Source organism: Nicotiana tabacum, chromosome 24 (genome assembly GCF_000715075.1).
Source record: "Nicotiana tabacum cultivar K326 chromosome 24, ASM71507v2, whole genome shotgun sequence".
Classification (NCBI taxonomy): domain Eukaryota; kingdom Viridiplantae; phylum Streptophyta; class Magnoliopsida; order Solanales; family Solanaceae; genus Nicotiana; species Nicotiana tabacum.
This window is the reverse complement of record NC_134103.1, coordinates 85,015,797-85,034,514: the sequence shown is the minus strand read 5'-3', so window position 1 is coordinate 85,034,514 and position 18,718 is coordinate 85,015,797. Positions and strand designations below refer to the sequence as shown.

At 34.2% G+C, this 18,718-nt stretch overlaps 1 protein-coding gene and 2 long non-coding RNA genes across 3 annotated transcripts; 1 reads left to right on the top strand and 2 right to left on the bottom strand.

Moving 5' to 3' along the window:
* Nucleotides 1-515: 515 nt before the first annotated feature.
* Nucleotides 516-4,092, bottom strand: LOC107761417 (protein IQ-DOMAIN 3). The gene is made up of 6 exons (XM_016579643.2): nt 3,907-4,092; nt 3,244-3,328; nt 2,808-3,128; nt 2,442-2,663; nt 1,972-2,091; nt 516-1,479 (listed from the first exon to the last, which is right to left on the bottom strand). Exons 2-6 carry the CDS (start codon nt 3,301-3,303, stop codon nt 817-819), a joined length of 1,386 nt encoding a protein of 461 aa, XP_016435129.2. The 5' UTR covers nt 3,304-3,328; nt 3,907-4,092; the 3' UTR covers nt 516-816.
* A 9,948-nt stretch (nt 4,093-14,040) lies between these two features.
* Nucleotides 14,041-14,984, top strand: LOC142178486 (uncharacterized). Its single transcript, XR_012706649.1, has 3 exons — nt 14,041-14,244; nt 14,513-14,667; nt 14,775-14,984. It is a non-coding gene; the product is annotated as an uncharacterized LOC142178486 (long non-coding RNA).
* Nucleotides 14,985-15,333: 349 nt separating this feature from the next.
* On the bottom strand, nt 15,334-17,449 carry LOC107761419 (uncharacterized). The gene is made up of 2 exons (XR_001642594.2): nt 17,238-17,449; nt 15,334-15,719 (listed from the first exon to the last, which is right to left on the bottom strand). It is a non-coding gene; the product is annotated as an uncharacterized LOC107761419 (long non-coding RNA).
* Nucleotides 17,450-18,718: the final 1,269 nt, after the last annotated feature.

The following is an 18,718-nucleotide window of genomic DNA, read 5'->3' as shown; positions in this document are numbered from 1 at the left end:
GCTAGGACCATAGCAGAAGACTGCACCCCTGGATTATTGCTCTGAGGAGGACCTGCGCAACATTTTCAAGAGGTTAGTGGTTCCTAATCTCGTAATTATATCATTGTCTAGTTTACATGTATGTGCTGCCTGATTTGAAGGCTTGCTTCCGCTGGGCATGTTGTAACAATCCATTCATTCTTTGAGCTAAATTCTCATCAGCATCACAATGCCATATTTCCCCTTTCTAATTGCCATTTATGTTTTCATCAATATGTCAATTGTCATCATTTCCAATTCATATGTAATTTACACTAATTCAGAACTCATTTCCATTTGCATAAACTTCATTTCTACTCAAGTTCCTTTCTTCATCAAATAGTATCTGATCTCAAGAAATGCAGATGTTTTCAGCAGTTGCTTGTTGTTCAAACTTACCCGGCGAAGACACGTACTTATTATGATCGACATTCAGGTTTAAGGCTATCTGTTTGTCAACCATCCCCAGAATTCAAGCAGGGAAATACTAATTGATCTAGAGACAGAAAATAATTTCCATTTAACTGAATAAATAAATAATCATATTACATATATAACCACTTCCAAGGAAAATGTTTTCTTTAAAATGATTCACTATTATCACAACCTCACCTTATCAACAACTGTGGAAGAAAAGAAATATATAAAAGCAAGAACCATCCAAGGTAAGCCTAAATACAACAACAAATTAATAAGAATTTTATGGAGAAGGTGATTCCCCTCTAATCTTTGTTTCTTATCTGCATTTAGTTCATGTAGTAGGGTAACAGGATAGCTTCTGACTTGTGGCAAGAATAATTAATTGATGACCTCGTTCACGTTATCCTCAGCAATGGAGGTGTTTAGGGATGTATTCTCAAACTTTGGCGGGCCTGAATGCCGCCTTGGTCTTGCAGGTGAAGGCGGGTAAGAGAGCCGCTTCTTGACAGACCCTGCTGATCCCTTTTCTGGTGTACCGTTCTCCATGCCTAAAGGGTTTTGCAATCGTGTTTTTGCTTTTGCTGATTTAGTAGGTACCATATAACTTGGTACAGAGGAAGAGCTTGCCAAACTCTCATCATCTCTTATAGATGATACCCCAATGCTATGCCTCCTGTTACGTTCTGATTGAATACTGATCATGCTTCGCGCATCATCATCTTGGCTTATTGCAGCTACTCTTGCCGATTTCAATTTTCTGGCTGCTACTGAATTGGCTGTCTTGAAAGGGGTTGTAGGAGATTGGTGACCTTGCTTTTGGCTGGACGGAGAAGAAGGGAGTTCAGAATTCAGCTGATGCCGAGCAAATGCCTTGGTAATTTCTCCTCCGGCAATACTTATACTGGCACTTCTAACGGACATTTGATCATTTTTGAGTTCCTTCGCGCCCATCCACCGATCTAACCAGCTCCAACCCCACTGAGGATTGGTTGGATCCATAAACAACAAGTTGGGAGATTTTGATGACTTCTTCCAGGTTTTCTGTCCAGTCAAAGTTTTTGTCACAAGCAATACTAAAAATCTTCTAACTAGCTGTGAAATTATAAATTTTAAACGCATGCTAAAGTCATTCTGCTGAAGTACAACAACAACAACAACAAACCCAGTGTAATCCCATAAGTGGAGTCTGGGGAGGGTAGTGTGTACACATACCTTACCCCTACCTTACAAAGGATTCTGCTGAAGTAATTCATAAAATTTTAAACACATGCAAAAGTCATCCTGCTGAAATAATGAGTTCTTTTAATGTTTAATAGGGGAAAAAACAGATGAGACCCTGTTATAAGTGATCACGTCACCATAAAATTTTGACAATAGAAATTTTAAAGGTCATATACATGATTCTTAGAATCAGCATCTTTCCACCACAACTACATCCTAACCCTTTACATTCTCTGTCATGTACCCATATGCATCGACTGCACTCTTTCCAAATGCTGATTATTTTGTATAAAAAAAAGACTAGCTAATTACCTGGTGTGAATATGAATAAGCTAGTGCTCTTTCACGTCTCACTGCAGCTTCGTATTTCTTGATTAAGCTTGCTTCGACCTGCTCTTTTGATTGCACAGTGTCATCCCATTCCTCCCCTCTCTATCAAAACAAACAAGAAATGGTATAGCAAGAAACAAATTATTGGTAAAAAAAAGAATGTACAAAAAGACACAGAGACACAAAGTTTAACCAAGAACAATTGTTACCCAAAATTGAAACAAAACAGATCAGGTGCATAGCTTTTAAACAGTGAGTAATTATTCGGTGGTCAAGTGTAGATATCAATTTCCATTGCAGCATTTTTTGGAGTTAAAGTTTCCTTATTTGGCATATAAATTTTCCTAGTGAACTTTATTAAAACACTAAGCACTAATTGATTCGCATTCTAGAGCTTGAGTTCATCCCTTCTTTCAAGAAAAAAAAAGGTGGAATAGAGGAAGAAAACTGACCCTCAAACTCTCGAGTTCTTTTGCATGTTTCTGCATAAGCTGCCTCTGGAGAGCTCGGTTCTCTTCCAACATCCTGATCCTTCTGGAACTAATCTGAGACTGCACACGAGAAAGCATTTGCATGCATTTTAAAGTATGGGCAGTTTGCCGTTCTGCAGTAGGTCCATCAGCAAGTGATTTGAGTCTGACAAGTCCTCTTAACGCCCTCAATGCCCTCCTCGCCTGCAGATGATAAACCCCGATAACAAGTTCCTTATTAGTATCAAACCCATTTATGCTATCTTTACGGAGCTAATAAGGAAAAGCATCAAGTTTATGGTAAACTAGCTGAAAAGAACATGAATATGAGAATGTACAAAAGCATACCAGATATCCCCGAAAAGCAGTCTGAATTCTGATTGTGGCTACTTCCTCCTTTGATTTGCCGGCAAACTTAGTCACTTTAGTTAACGGAACAACCTCCGCAGCAACCTGGTTAGCTGCAGCAGAAGCTTCTGCAGCTGCTGAAGTGGAAGCTGCAACGGAATATACATGTTTTGTCTGCTCCTCTTCCACTTCAACCAGTGTGACCTCTTCTACTGGAGGAACTGGACGAGGAGGAGACACTGAGGAAGCGACCAGGGACGAAGAATCTGGAACCGGGTCCTTTTCTTTCCCAAACCATTTCTTCTTTGATTTACTTCCTTTCTGAAATTAAACTCAGGCACCGTTATTCACTGTTAAATGAGGAAAAAAAGCCTTACATCATACTAAAAAAAAAACTCGATATAGCTATTCCACAAAACCTTGTTCGCGTTCTTACCTTAGGATCTGGGCTCAGAGCCTTCTTTACTGAAGAAAACCAGCTTCCTTTCTTCCCCATTTTTCGATTTATTCGTCAATTTTCCCTATTTAAAAGACAAAACAAAGCACATTACGCAGCTGAATCAACCTTTCACTGAGAGATTCATCCACATAATTCACATAATTAAGAGGAAGCTAAATCCCCTTGACTTAAGATCACAATTGTACAAAAATGTATATTCTACTTGCCATTTATGTATGTGTTGAGACAGTATAAGTGTGAGGAAAGAACCTAAGATTATCTGAAGATATTAGGGAATAGAATGTAACAACTGAAAGATCTATGAATTAAACAGTCATGTCTAATCATCCTCAAATAAAAATTCTGAATCCTCAGTCCCATAGTGGTCAAAAATCTCTTTAATAGATCACAATTAGCTCTTTATCTCAATACATTCTCAGCAACTAAAAACAGAATAACATAACTACTAATCCAATTCACTATATTACAGTTCTAAAGATAGAAAGAAAAATCATCGAAGATAATAATTATACACAACAACAACAGCCCATCAAAATTTTAAAAGACATTAAAGAAAATGACAATTGTAAAGGAAAAAAAGATACATATTTTGTCTGAATTGGAAGTAAAAGAAAGATCTGAAGTATGAGGAATTATTACCCTGTGAAAAAAATGGAGCTTCTTCAGATCTCAGAAAATTATCTAATTTGTTCTTCTTTGTTTCAAAGAATGTAACTTTATCTCACAATATGTTTCTATTTTGTATACAGTAACAAAAAAAAGTAATGTAAAGTGTTGGACCCCTCTTACTTTAGTGTGATAAAAATTAGATCTTGATGAAGAATAGTGGAAAATTTCAACCATGAGTGAGAGAGCATGAAAAAAGACCAGCTGGTTATGGGCCCCACTGTTGGTTTAAGTGGACCCCCACACTTGTAATTTGTGATTATCTAAACTATTTTATTTATCCGGTAGATAATGATTAGATGCTTCTGAGTTTTCTTGATTTATTCCTTTAATAATAACAACTCATGAAGCCGACACCTTTAAATAAGTACAATCAAACCTTTTTTATAATAGTTGTATTTGTTTTCAATATTTTTTTTTTATGCTATAGTAAATTGCTTCTATAAAGAGTATAATATAACATAAAAAATCGGTTTCGAGAAAATAAATATAACTACTATAAATAATGTTATGTAATGAATGAGTGTTATATAGGAATGATGTTACAGAGAAGTTTGACTATAGTTAATAAATAAAAAAGATAAAAGCATCCACAGCTAGAGATGAATAAGAAGAAGAATACTCCTCGTTATACTATTGGGTTATCCATACCCCTGCAGTATTATTTTAGGTTCAAATATACCTCTCATTTAAACGGAGGGACACGTATTATCGTCTGTTGGTCAATTCTAAATATATCCTAATTAATTAAAAAGACATATTACCCATTAAAAGACCCATTACCCATCATTTTCGATTTTTTAAGTTTTTAGTAAAAAAATCATTCAGTTTTTCCAGTTTTTACAAAAACATTGCTTTAGAAAATTGCTTTTCAGTTTTTACAAAAATATTGTTTTAGAAAATATTTTTTTGTTTTTTTAAAGCAGTTTTTTTTTTCGTAAAAACTGGAAAAAAATATTTTCGTTTTTTCAGTTTTTAGTAAAAAAAAAATTCAATTTTTTCCAATTTTTACACTAAAAAAAATTGCTTTAGAAAATTGCTTTTCGGGTATGGGTAAGGGGACTTTTTAATTAATTAGGAGATATTTAGAATTGGCCAACAGGACGATGACATATGTCCATCCGTTTAAATGTGGGGTATATTTGAATCCAAAGTATGACTGCAGGGGTATAGATAACCCAATAATATAATATGGGGTATTCTTAGACCATTTTTTAAAGTACAAAGGTATATTTGGCCATTTGCCGAACAACCATTGATAAACTTAAGTGCTGGTTTATTTGTAGAACTGTTACCTTGTATTTTATCAATCCCACTAAAAAAGTAACTTTTCTCAAACTTCATGTTTAGTGAAACTAAAACTAAAATACATAATTGAAACGGAAAAAGTAGTACATAGTAGAATTAAATATTAATGCATTTAATTTCGACCTGGATTTGGATGACTAAATTTTAATTTCTTAAATTCAAAATTTAATACATTCAAAAATTCTATAAAAATACTATAAATCATGATTTTTATGGTTAAATATAATTGAAAAGTATATCAAAGTAACACAAGTTTAGTAGTAATATGTTATTCTTATTTTGATCGATGGAATACCTTGCAGAGTTCTGATTTTATCGAACTCTTCAGTCTTCCCTTCTCCTTCCTAAACCATGGACTTTACCACCTTATCAATAAAATAGAAATACAAAGTTGTTGAAAAGGAAGGAAAAAAAAACATCATTAAACATTTTATTTTTTTACTGAACGAGAATAAATTAAGTAAGTAAAATAGAAGGGAAAAGGCCCAAAAATGACCTTGTGTTATTCGAAATAGATTACTTATAATCCTCGTTTAATGCCTCGTCGTTAAAGAATGAGTCTAATACTGTCCTTTTCCACTAACGACTACTCCCTAAAATATTTAGTTTGTCTAAAAAAACCCGGACATGACACGTGTCTTAATCAACCCACCCCTAATATTTTTTTACTAGCACCCCTCCTCCCCGACTTATTTCACCCACCCCTCCCCTTTTTACCCCTTCACTTAATATTTTTTAACCTAAAAAATCAGACCCTTCATTATTATTTTCCCCCATTTTCCTTCTCTTATTCTATCGCCATTGATTGTGAACATAGCCTTGGTTCCTATGATTTCTCTGAATCTGATTGTAATGACTATGATTATGAAGAACTTGAGATTATCACAAGAAAAGCAAGATCATTACAATCCTTATAACTATTCAATAAAATATACTACACTAATTAATACATTACACGGATTAACTATCATTATATCCTAAATTCGTACTTCACAACAAGAACCATAATGCAACAAATCCAACAAAGCATCCACATAAGACACGAATTAACATCCACTGATGGGCTACGATTTTGCTCAATGTTGCAATAGTTCCGGCATCAATAGCAGCAGCAGACTCAACATCAACAAGTTTCTTCTTCAAAATATTTCTTTCAACAACTTTTTCGCCCAATTTTGATATCGTTTGAGCCTCAATGCTAGCAGCAATATCATAAGCGGCCATTTTCTTCTTCAAAATATCTCTTTGCATTTCAGCATCTTCCAATTTTCTTTTAAGACTACTAATCAAAATCACAATTCTTGGAGGTAATTCATTATCCTGCCACTCCCAATAACCACACGATTTCTTCGGTAAAAATAACACAACAAAAATAAACCCAAATATTTCATGAGAATCCTAAGAACGCTAGAAGGCTTTTGAGAATTCAAAGAACACTATTAGCATAAATGAAGCTGACTTACCTCAGGTTTTGGGCACTTAAAAAAGCGCCTACCCGTATTTTTCAGAAGCATATGCCGTAAAATGGTGGGCAATAAGGCCACAAAGACACCTCTTCTTCGACCCATATGATGAACTAGAACAATAAGACATATTTATAAGGAGACCAAGGGATTAATCGAGTAAGTAGGCCGAAAATAGTGGTGGAACCTTAATCTAATTTGGAATTGAAGAAGGATAAAGAACCCTAGCGGAAAAACTTTGGGGAAGTCGTTTGATTTGGTGTTTGGGTAAAAGGGGGAGGGGTGGATGAAATACGACGGGGAGGGATAGCGTAGCGGGGGGTTTGGTAAAAAAATATTAGGGGTGGGTTGATTAAGACACGTGTCATGTCCTGATTTTTTTGGACAAAGGGAGTAGCCATTAGTGAAAAAGGGTAGTACTAGGCCCATTCTTTAACGACGAGGTCATTAGTAGGCTCAAGTTAAAATAACAGTTATAAGTGATCAATTTTAAATACCACAAGGTCAGTCTTTTTCCCAAATAGAAAGATAAAGTTGGTGTCGTGAATTTCCTCTTCTTCTTTTGTTTTTGGAAATTTCATGCTATTCGATTTAAAAATGTTATTAAATTGTTATCTAATTCATTTACTGACCATTAGTGAGGTTTTTATAAACACTTAAATTGGGTAGACACAGTATGCATTTACTGAGGATCTATCATCTGCGAAAGATAGTCTTTAATATTGCTGGTCCATCCTATACTACTTAATATAGCTGAAGAGAAATAACTCACACTTATTGCGTATGTTGGGTATCGAATTTTCTTCTATCTTTTTAGCGTCTTTTGTTGTTACTCTTTTTGGTATTTAAAAAGTTTTCAAGACTTTATGTCACGACCCAAACCATAGGGCTACGACGGGCAATCGGTGCCTTACTCAACCGAGTACCAACGTAACAAATTTTTCTAATCATACCATCATGGGTAAGTGTGCCAGAAGTGCCGTCATGAGATAACCAGAATAAAACTTGAGGGAATACTCGACATAGGACGACCCAACATGATATACAAACTCATACATGTGATATACGGGTCTATACGGCCGAAATGATTATTTATACACTCAAAATATAGGCCGACAAGACCATACAATCATCCATATATATGACATATGTCTACAAGCCTCTAAGAGTACATAAACGTCATAAAGGTCGGGACGGGGCTCCGCCATACCAATCTATACATGTCCAAAGCATAATGACCAAATAGGCAACTTCGGAGCAAGTGGAGTGCACCAATACCTTCCGCTGAGCTGATAGCCTACTAGGAGGACTGTCAACCTGTCTATCGGGACCTGCGCACATGGAACGCAACGTCCTCAGGCAAAAGGGACGTTAGTACAAATAAAGTACCGAGTATGTAAGGCATGAAAAAACAGTATATAAAAGACATGAAGGAAACATGGAGTAAAGAACTCAACCTATAAGTCTGAATAGCTCTGTGAATCATGAAACATTTATAATGTCATGCATATGCGTATAAATGGCATATCATGCATAGGTATATGCGTACATAACGTCATCAAACCTCCGAGGGGACCCCATCATATCATCTCGGCCTGTGTGGACGAAATTATCAACGTATAACAACTGATCAGGTGGTAGTGCGTATATAACATCGTAACCTTTTCCTATACCCCATGTACATATAATATACGTGTATATAACGCTAGCTGGTCATGGGTCAATGTACATGTATAAATGAATGCGATGCATAATGAAGTAAGTCAATAAGATCTCTCGGAATGTCATAAGATCATTATACCTTCGAATAAACTTTATCAACTTACGTATTTTCTAAGACCCATGAACAGACGATATAATAAGAGGACATATGAGGAATCAAGAACATAGGCAACCCTAGTACTTCTAAGAATAGAGTCACTTGTAAAAGTTGCGTGTTTGCTCGTTTTGTTGTATCATATGGATCATGCCAAAAGAAAAGAAATGATAGCCTTAACATACCTTAACTCTGTTGAGTATTTAATACCTTTCAAGCAATTCTTCAAACAACTCAACTCAATCTACCATAGCATAAAGAGATTCAAAATCAGTACTGAGTAAAAGTTAAGTCCGCAACTTAAACTAGCAGCTCGTTTATGTAAATTTGGGCAGCATCTCCCATGTAACCTTACTTACCAAGTCCATAAACCAACACGAACCCATGCAACCTTCACCTATATACTTTCAGCACCACAACACAAATCAAGCTACACAACAACAAGTGCATAAATATCACTAACGAAACTACTATTAAACACGACAAACGACAAGCTCGTATTGAATCCCTTTTAAACCCTTTAACTCCAAAGTCATTCATTCATTAACTTAACAACATAGCCATCGTGATATTAAGTACAACTGGAGGACTTCTAACCTCCTATTTATCTCCTAATTTACCCTCAAATATCCCAACAATCTAACAACAACAACAAGTACAATTTTTCATTGTTATATTGTCCTTTCTCTTCATACTCATAGTACCAACAACAAGTTCGACATGTAGATAACAACATAAACCATATCATAATCAAGTTATTTTCTCCATTTTTCAGCCATTTATAGTTCATGGAAACAACCTTTCCAAAACAGTCCATTAAAACCCATAACATCTCAAATTATTTCAAGTCTCCTCTTGTAATATTTTGCTCAAATAATGCAACCAGCACACAAACAACTTCAAGTACATATAGTAGGATTTTATACTCACCTTAAAAAGTATAAAACACACAAAATTTCAGCCAAGCACAGCCCAAAACGATCCTCAATAACACCACAACATTATAGGTGTTGTATTCTCTTCTTGAATCAACTTTTGGTGTTCAAGTTGGTGTGTAAACACTTGTAGTTCGCCTTGAAAATCTAATATATATGAAGGAGGAACTTATTATTACCTTAATCAACAAGAATAACATGAAACTTGAGGTTACTTCACTTGAAGAATCCTTTAAAATAGCCACAAGATGAATGACTGCGATCTAGCAAGTACCACGTGATCTCTAGCGTTGGATTCGTATTTTTATCTTTGGTTTTCAGTATAGAATCATGGAGACTGCTTTGAGAGTGTTTTGGGAGAGTGTAGGGTCTGTTTGGGTCAAAAAATGACCCCAAATGAGCCTTGACCCGATCTTTAAAGGTTGAAGAATCGCCCACCGCCTAAGTGGGTCCCATGGGAGCTGCTTGCGTAGTCTCACAAAAACACGAATATCTCTTTACTCCGACGTCGTATCGATGAACGGTGTAATGCGTTGTAAACTAGACTCGTAAACCTTAAATTTTGTATGTGGATCATCCCTTAATTCCAAGTATATTGAAAGAAAAGCTCAGCTATATTTGACCTAATTTTCAACATATTATGAATGTAACTTGTGATGACCTTTGCAAACTTTTGTTCCACGACTTGCTTGACTCCAAAACGTAACACACGACTATCATACCACTAAAATAACTCATAACATAACCTTATTATCATGTTAAGCACCCTAGTCTCACCCCAAAAGTATATGTCATAACTTTCCCCGCTTGTCGACTTTCGACGAAACTTATTTTCTTCAATTCGTTTAGCTTCTAAGCCTTCCAACACTCGTGGTTCTTATTATTCATGATTTTAAATATTTGTAACGTCCAAGGTAACATGATTAACTTACTTTATATACATTCAAAGACGATCTCATTTCTTAGCTTACGTCACTTGACTTACGACATACTCTCACGTATTAAAACATGGGGTGTAACATTTTACGTCTTATTTTAATTAATCAAAGTCATTGATAATTAAAAAATGAACATAGTAAAACAACCTCATGTTACTATGCACATGTGTAACAGTCTAATAGAGCAAGATTACTATTGTACACTATGATATAAATAGTTTACCAATCAATTTTTGATAACCCTTCGTCGAGGATAAGTTATAATTGGACTAGTAATGCAATGATTAATATTACGAAAATTAATAATATATAAATTATTTCTTGTTGGGTATTTAGTTCATTGCATTAAAATTGGGTATGCAAAATAAAGTATCATCTAAATTATTTGTTTATTTGTAATTAAAAAATAATAAATTTACAATTATACTCTAGAATATTTGATCGAGAGGGATACAATTGCTCTGTGATAAAGGAGGTCTGTCTAGAAACAACTACCATTCAAAGAGTGCATAATAAGTAAATGATGGTAACACTCTTGCGCCTTCATAGCCTTCTTGGGAAAAGACAAAAGATAGTTGTCCTTTTGATGTTTTATCTATGTAAAGCTTATGTATAGATTAGTTATTCCATGAGATAATACACTATAAAGTACTAATACATAGATTATTATCTTACATTTGAAATCACAATCAAATAATGTATGAACTCAATACAAATGTTTACACCATGATTAATTTCCTTATACAACACACCGTGATACCGAACGACCCCTTAATAACGTTAGTATATTAATCTTCAAATTTTCAACTATAAGTTCAAATATATCAAATCGAAACTCATTCACTCATTGAACGATTAACAACAGGTGTCGATGGTATGTAATGTCATACTATTGCTGGATTTATTAAGACTAAGAGTCCGTTTGAATTAGCTGATTTGAATTAGCTGATAAGTATTATGTGCTAAAAAATATTTTTAAGTGGTGAAACTGATTTAATAAATAAGCAATTATGTGTTTGGATACAAGTGTTGAAATTGATAAAACGTTGTTGCAGTATCTGATAAAAAAGTGCTGATAAGCTATTTTTTATGTTAAAATGACTTAAATAACCTTAGAACTCTTTACACTTACAATGGCGTAATTTTTCAAAATTTTAGATTTTCAGAGCGATTCAAATACAAAATATTCTATTTGTCATTTTATTTTAAATACAACTGTGATTAAATAAGATAATTTTTATGATAAATATAATTTATTTTATGATAAGCATATAATCATAAGTTATAATAATTAATAAATTGACAAAAGTTTCTCAATAAAAAATAAACCTAAATAGGACAAAATATTTGAACAAAAACAAATATTGTCTTCATCACCACGACACTTAAAAAGCAATACATCAAAAATTTGATATGTCCTCGTTTATTACATACACTTCAAAGATTATACACAATCACATAGATACAAATATGCAAAGGAATAGAGAATTTGCTTACCTCAAATAGTCAATGAAAATTGCAGACTTGAAGAGGCGGGGGGAGATTAGGTTGAATAAATAAGTGAGGCAGTGCGTATCGATGTAGGAATTTTATTCTAAAAAGGAAATATTTTAGGAATAAAATAGTAAAAAAATTGGTCAAACTTAAAGTGCTTATAAGCTAAAAATTCATAAGTTGGGGCTGACCAACTTATGGTATTTGACTTATTTTTGAACCGCTTGGCTTATAAGCATTTTTAACTTTACCAAACACGTAGATAACCTAAAAAGTTATTTACCCGAAATACGGATAGAGTTGAATTTGTACATAGTTCTAAGGATATGTGGTATAGCTTGATACAAATCGTGGGGATAAATAGAAATATCAAATATTGATTGCAAAGAATGCAAAATAAATAAGGTTGGAAAGAAGATGATTTTTAGGATTAAGCACAATGAATCAATTAATGAAGCTTAAAAGAATAATCCTTGAATATAGGAGAATATGGTGCTTGAATTACAATGTAAGCAAAAACTGCCCTCTACAAAAGTAGAAGATTCTACTTTAGATATAATTAAAAATACATAGTGGAGAACCCATGATAAATAAGTTTTTTCCCTAATTTTCGCCCAGATTCTCTCCCTTGATGTGTTTGCAATGGCTCTTGTCTGTGAGCTCGAGCTCGATCGGCCTCGATGCTGGTCGGTATTGCTTCTAGAGCTCGATATGGACTCGGGATCAGGTGATGATTCAGACTCGGTCCCGGTTGGCCTCTGTTCCTTAAGCTCGAAATCATCTCATCATAGTTCGATTCAGACCCGAACTCGATAATGACTTCGAACTCGGTGTTTGACCTATACCTGAAATCTAAAGCTTGTTTGTATCATCTTCGGAACCCATCTCGATATTACGAAGTCTTTCTTCGATCCATTATATTTCGACCTAGATCAATCGTACGAAGGCCGAAATCTATTTCGACAGTATACAAAAGTGCTTGTAAGTTGGTTTGACGAGCTTATAAGCTTAGCCAAACACCCTCTAAATGTACAATGAAAAAAAAAAACACGTATACATATGACGCAGCTAGTGGCACGACCAGGAATTTCAGTAATAAGGTTTAAAATATAAAGAAGTAAATATATAAAAAAAATCTAGGGAATCAACATCTATGTACATAAAAATAATTTTAATCTAATATATATAATAATGTAATTTTTCGACTAAAGGAGTTTGGATGAATCTTTTTCGCCCCGACTCCGCCCATAACCGCAGGAAATATAAAATATATTGGTTTTAGGTAAACATTGAGTGTGAAAAATATTTTACTAAAAAATATAGGGTACGACCATCACTCAACTTTCACCATCTGTCACGTTTCAATTTAAGCCAAAAATCACGGCATGAGTAAATCGTATCAGACACGACATTTTGCTCTTTGTAGTAGCGGGTAGATGTGTTTTTTTAGTTATGGAAGATCCAGCAAAAGCGTCTGCTAAATAAAAGCGTGTATACAAGCTCGTAATGAAAGACGTGATCGGAAGGTAAATGACACTATTCGTGAGGCTAGCAAATGGAGCTTGAAACTAATAGCTTGTTTGACAAAGTTTTTTTCTTGGTCAAAAGCGTTTTTTTTCGGAGTTAAGGTGTTCAGTCAAGTTTTTTGAAGGAAAAAAAATATTTTTGAGTAGAAGCAGAAACAGTTTCTGAGAAACAGAAAAAAATAGTTTCTCCTCAGAAGCATTTTTTTTGACAAATACTTTTGAGAAAAATACACTTAGAAATACTTTTTAAAAGCTTGGTCAAACACTAATTGCTGTTCAAAAGTGCTTTTCAAATTGATTAGCCAAACACAAATTGATTTTCACCAAAAACATTTTTGAAAAAAGCACTTCTCAAAATAATCAGATAGATTTTAAAAGCGTGGCCAAACAGGTTATAAGTCCCGCACATTTTTGCAATAATGCACAAATTGGCACTGTTCATTACATAAATGTTCCAACCCGACACATTATCTATCAATACCTTGTATCTAATTTGCTGTGAGGATAGTGACACTGCCAAATATTGCCAAAACTTGTGCATTTCCTTGACTCATGTATTCCATCTTTGATCTTTCAATACCCCCTTGCCCACCTCCACTTCATGCTTCTTCCCTGATCCTATTCCTCGTGATTTAGGAATAGTTTCTTGCTCCCTTAGCTAAAAAAAAAAAAAAAAAATCCTCTTAATTCTTATCATCACAAGAAAAGACCCTTGAGTTTGTGAAAAAATTAACTCAATCTAGCTACCTTTATTTGTCATGAAACTTAAGGCTAGCTTGACTTCCATTTTCTTCCTCCTACTCCTCTTGATGGCACCTTGTTCGTCTTCAGGTTTGTTCGTCCTCCTCCTGATGGCACCTTGTTCTTTTTTTTTATTCAAGTTGGACTAAATCAACCTAAATATACTCTAAACATGATGTGGTATTGTTCGTTTTCAACAAAACTCGTATGATTTTTTCTAAAAGTTCTCACATCATTAAGCGTATCCAAATACCTTATACTCCTATATAGCTTCCTAATCTTTCCAGCAATCAATTAATGTGGGACTTTGTTATGTACATGAGATTCATGACTAATGTAAATGATGTTTTCTTTATAGGGAGAAGAGATTTGTCAAGCATGGATTCGGATATTTATATCGATTATAGAGGTCCTGAAACTCATCCTCACATTCCTTCACCAAATCGATCCAAGGGACAACATAATGGTTGCAAATCTAAAGGCATTAGAGCTAGTAAGCCTGGCCTAACTCAGGTGAGAAACTCTCTTCCTATTGGCTACTACACATGATGTAGTATTTGAAGAATTCCAAGTTATATGTTCATTTTTTAAGTTTGATTTAATACATGGTTTTGTTGCAGGGGAAGAAAATTCATGGATGAGTTTGTATGAAGTTTGATTTATTTGGGCGTTCTTGAAACTTGGAAGGAGCAATCAACCAGAGTGTGTTTCATTAATTCTAGGTTAAACGAAGCAAAAGAAAAATGAGTTAAAATTTCTTTGTTTTCATCATTGGATTATGGATATATGAAGAATGTTTCCTAAATCTAAATGCAGAAGCATTAGATTGAGATTTTTCTATTTAAAATATATCTACTACTATAATTTGTGTAAATGAGGATGGGATTTTATTTGGTGCTATTGCCTTTATTGTTGATCAATAAAATCATTAGAATTGTGTATCAATACATGACCATAACTCAACATGTCAAATAACAGTGTTACTACGGCACTCTGTTATTCTTCTCTACTAAGCCACATTTCTTTCACCGCCATTATAGTCTTTCGAGAGCTAAGCTCAACAACTTCCGCAAAGATGCAACCTAAGATGGAAGCACCAAGCATAAACCTCACATCACCACCAAAAGGAAAAACAAAAACCCAATAGTTCTGCTAGAACGAAAAAGGAAGAACAGTAGCTTCTAGGAAAATTTCTCAGTTAGCTGGCAATCTTTAAAGTTCTAACAATGGTGACAGGAAAGTATTAACCTTAAAAAGTACAACCATCTGATTAAAGTGCTGCTGAATAACTCAGACATATTCTCTCTTCAACATGAACAAGGGGAATATCCTCCAATGTGTCTAAACAATTACTCTCCGGGTGCCGATACACCCTGCTTCAGCCTTTCCCTCTTCATCTTCTTCTTGGAGAGTGGCTTCTTTTTCTTTGGAGGAAGGGTTTTCTGGGCATACACATAAAGGACATAGTTTCCAATAAGAAACGCCAACACGAGCCCACCAATAAGAAGCAAGACAATCAAGCCTGGGTTGAATCCTTTAGCTTCGACATCATTGGCCATATTTTTCTGCTTAACCAAAAGTTGACAAATATTATTTCAATAAACTCGTGTATAATTTAGTAAATCCCGACTTTGATTCCTCTGTAGTGCAGTCACACGTTAGCTTTTATCCAACTTAAAAAAGAAGCTTCAAATGTTTCATCGTATTGGGCAAATAATGTATTTTAGAATATAAACCATTACTTTCAATGAAAGTTTATACTAGGACAAAATGTTGTATAGCAACATCTGCAAAGATAACATAGCCCATACAACATGATCATGAAAATTGTCAAAGAACAAGTTATAAAGAAACACCAATCAATAAGGGAAAATAGCCCGCGAGGAGGTCAAACTAAAAATGTAAGCTTTAAAGTATCAGCAGATGTTTGAGGAAGGACTCGAAAACCAGTTGTGTATACTGTATAGAACCAATAAGCAATTTAAAGATTTTTATGATGCTGGACAAGAGAGAGCTATAAGAATAGGAATAAGAATGCATTGGCATAAGTTTAGACTGCTTTGCAGTATAGTCAATTGCACCTTGGTCTCAAGTTCTTACGGTAGCTAAAGCAAGAGTTGAAGATTCAAGGCAAACCAAAGATAGTTCACAATGACCTGAGAACAGCATGAGTTGTTCTAACTTAAGATAGAATAGGTGGACAACAAAAAGCTAAGTTGTGAAATCTGGAGGAATTACTTTTTTTTTTAATGAAGAATATGGAGGTATTACCTTTTACAGTAGGTTCGGTCATAGTGAGGACATGGAAGTGAAACTAGAAGCAGAGTGGATCCATGAATTAAAATTGATGGGTTCGACTTGTAAGGTTCTTAGCACTAACTCAATTTACTTAAAAAATTATGAGTTCAATCTAATATTCTTTGAAGTTATAGTAGATTTTCACATATAAATCTACGTTCCGCGCGTCAAAAATACTGGGTCCAGATGAACCTAGTGACAATATGCTGCATCCGTCCCTGACTAGAGGGATACTTGTTTTAAGTATTTAAACTGCTACACTTGTTCGGTATATGTAGAAGGAATGTTAAGAACATTTAATTTCTCCACATTTTCAAATTTTGAAGCTGAGAATTCTACACCAAAAGGTAAATACCCCATTTTCTTTTCCTCCCTAACCAAAGAAGGGACAAAACCCTGCTCAGCTGTTCTTTCAACCCGAAAATTCATAACAGCTAAAGGATAGCAAGTGGTGGTTTGTACAGAAATTTCATCACCAATTTCAAAAGGCCTAATTTTCTATGCTAATGAGACCGTGAGAATATTAAATGCAGACATCTGTATCTTATCCACTGATATCTTGAATTTTTTACAAAGATATAACGAGTTTACAACTCGTAGTACCAAATGGGCATCTAGATTTCATCAAAAAACAAATAAGGAGCACTAATTATTCTCTTCTGTAATCTAATAAGGCAAACAAAATCAGGCATTCAGAATTCTGTATCACACAAATTGCAACAAATTGATTCAAACCAAAGCAGATCTGCTCATTTAAAAAAGGGGAGAATTCAGAAAATGCATACCACGCGATCGGAGGATTCTGATCTACGAATTCGGCCTCCTTATCAATTAGCTTCGATTGTAAGCGATTTCGTCGAGATATACGAAACGGAAAAATGTGGACTTTTTTTCTTAAGGCAAGGTGTTGGTATTAAGTACAGTGGGTGGTTAGTTAAGTTAGATTGTAAAACATCCTTTATTTTCTCTTTTCTTCTTTGGTTGGACCCAAAGTCCTTAGTTTTGTTCGTTTATACTTTATACCCATGAAGTCAATGCAACAAAAAGACCGGAATTAAGGAATAATGAAATAATTTACATATTCACATGTGTGCTCATTTTCGAAGTTTTGCTATTTTGAAATATATAAAAGGGATTATGAATAAATAATCAAAATGACAAGTTGGTTACTATTTGTGAAAAGTGAAAAAGGTTCACACTTTTAGTTATCTTTTGAATCAAAATAACGACAAGACAAGCTTGAGCATTACGAGGAGCAAAGCTTCCATTAAAAGTTGCTTTTAGTATATAGTAATTTTGACCAAAAAATTATATTACTGTAAAATTGTGTAAGATGCGATACAAGTATTTTTTTTCTATTTTTTTTGCTTGTCATTCATTAATAAAGAGAAAAGATACTTTACTTTGGTAATTCTATCAATTTAATAAAGTCTCGAGTAACTCTGATTTACGTCATTTAAAAATGACTCTTAACACAATTTTATTTAGCTACTTCAATTAAAGCTTCTACCTATTCCATACTCCACTTTTATGCATTGGCATGGCAAAAAAGTACTTCCCAACTCTAGCGTGTGAGAAATTCCAAAATCAAGTTTTTGTTATCTTTTTTCTCAAAATTTCTTTTATAGAACCACTATATCACTACCCACTCTTCCGCCACCATTGCCCCCATCATTTTATTTCCAGAAAGGCTTTATTTCCTGAGAATAATTTTTCTTCAATTTGATTAAAGTTTTTCCGGATTAGTTAAATTCACAAGCCATGAGATTTTTTTTTCTTTGTTAATTTTTGTCACGTCATAGAGCATAATATTCATGCATTGTAAATTTTTTGATGGACACACAATAAGTGAGATTGGAGTATCTAAAAGTACAATAGTGAAAATATTGCCAGGTTTAGGAGTCTGTCTATATATTTTGCCTTAAATTTTAATACTCAAACGTGAAAACTCAAATTAGGACGAACTTTTAAGTTAGCTTGATATCTCTGTGTTGGATTTGATTTTTTATTTATTTTGATCACATGAGAGGCAAGAAATTGCAAGGCTGAACAGGACACATTTCTATCCCTAGACTAAAGAAAATAACAAACTAGTCCCCTATGTTTAGGATAGGTTTAAAATAGTTCCTTAAATATACTTCTAAACAGTTCTATTCATTTTGCATTTTCCAAATGTGAGCAGCCTTTTGATCTCTGTCAAATATTTAACAAAGTGAGATGTAATGCAAGTATGAAAGTCCTATCAAAATCCATAAATTGGAATACC

Coding starts and splice junctions, on each gene's coding strand:
- LOC107761417 (XM_016579643.2), bottom strand. CDS start 3,303: ATGGGGAAGAAAGGAAGCTGGTTTTCTTCAGTAAAGAAGGCTCTGAGC. Junction 2,092..2,441: donor AAGAACTCGAGAGTTTGAGG/GTCAGTTTTCTT, acceptor TTGTTTTGATAG/AGAGGGGAGGAATGGGATGA. Junction 1,480..1,971: donor CTTATTCATATTCACACCAG/GTAATTAGCTAG, acceptor TTGACTGGACAG/AAAACCTGGAAGAAGTCATC.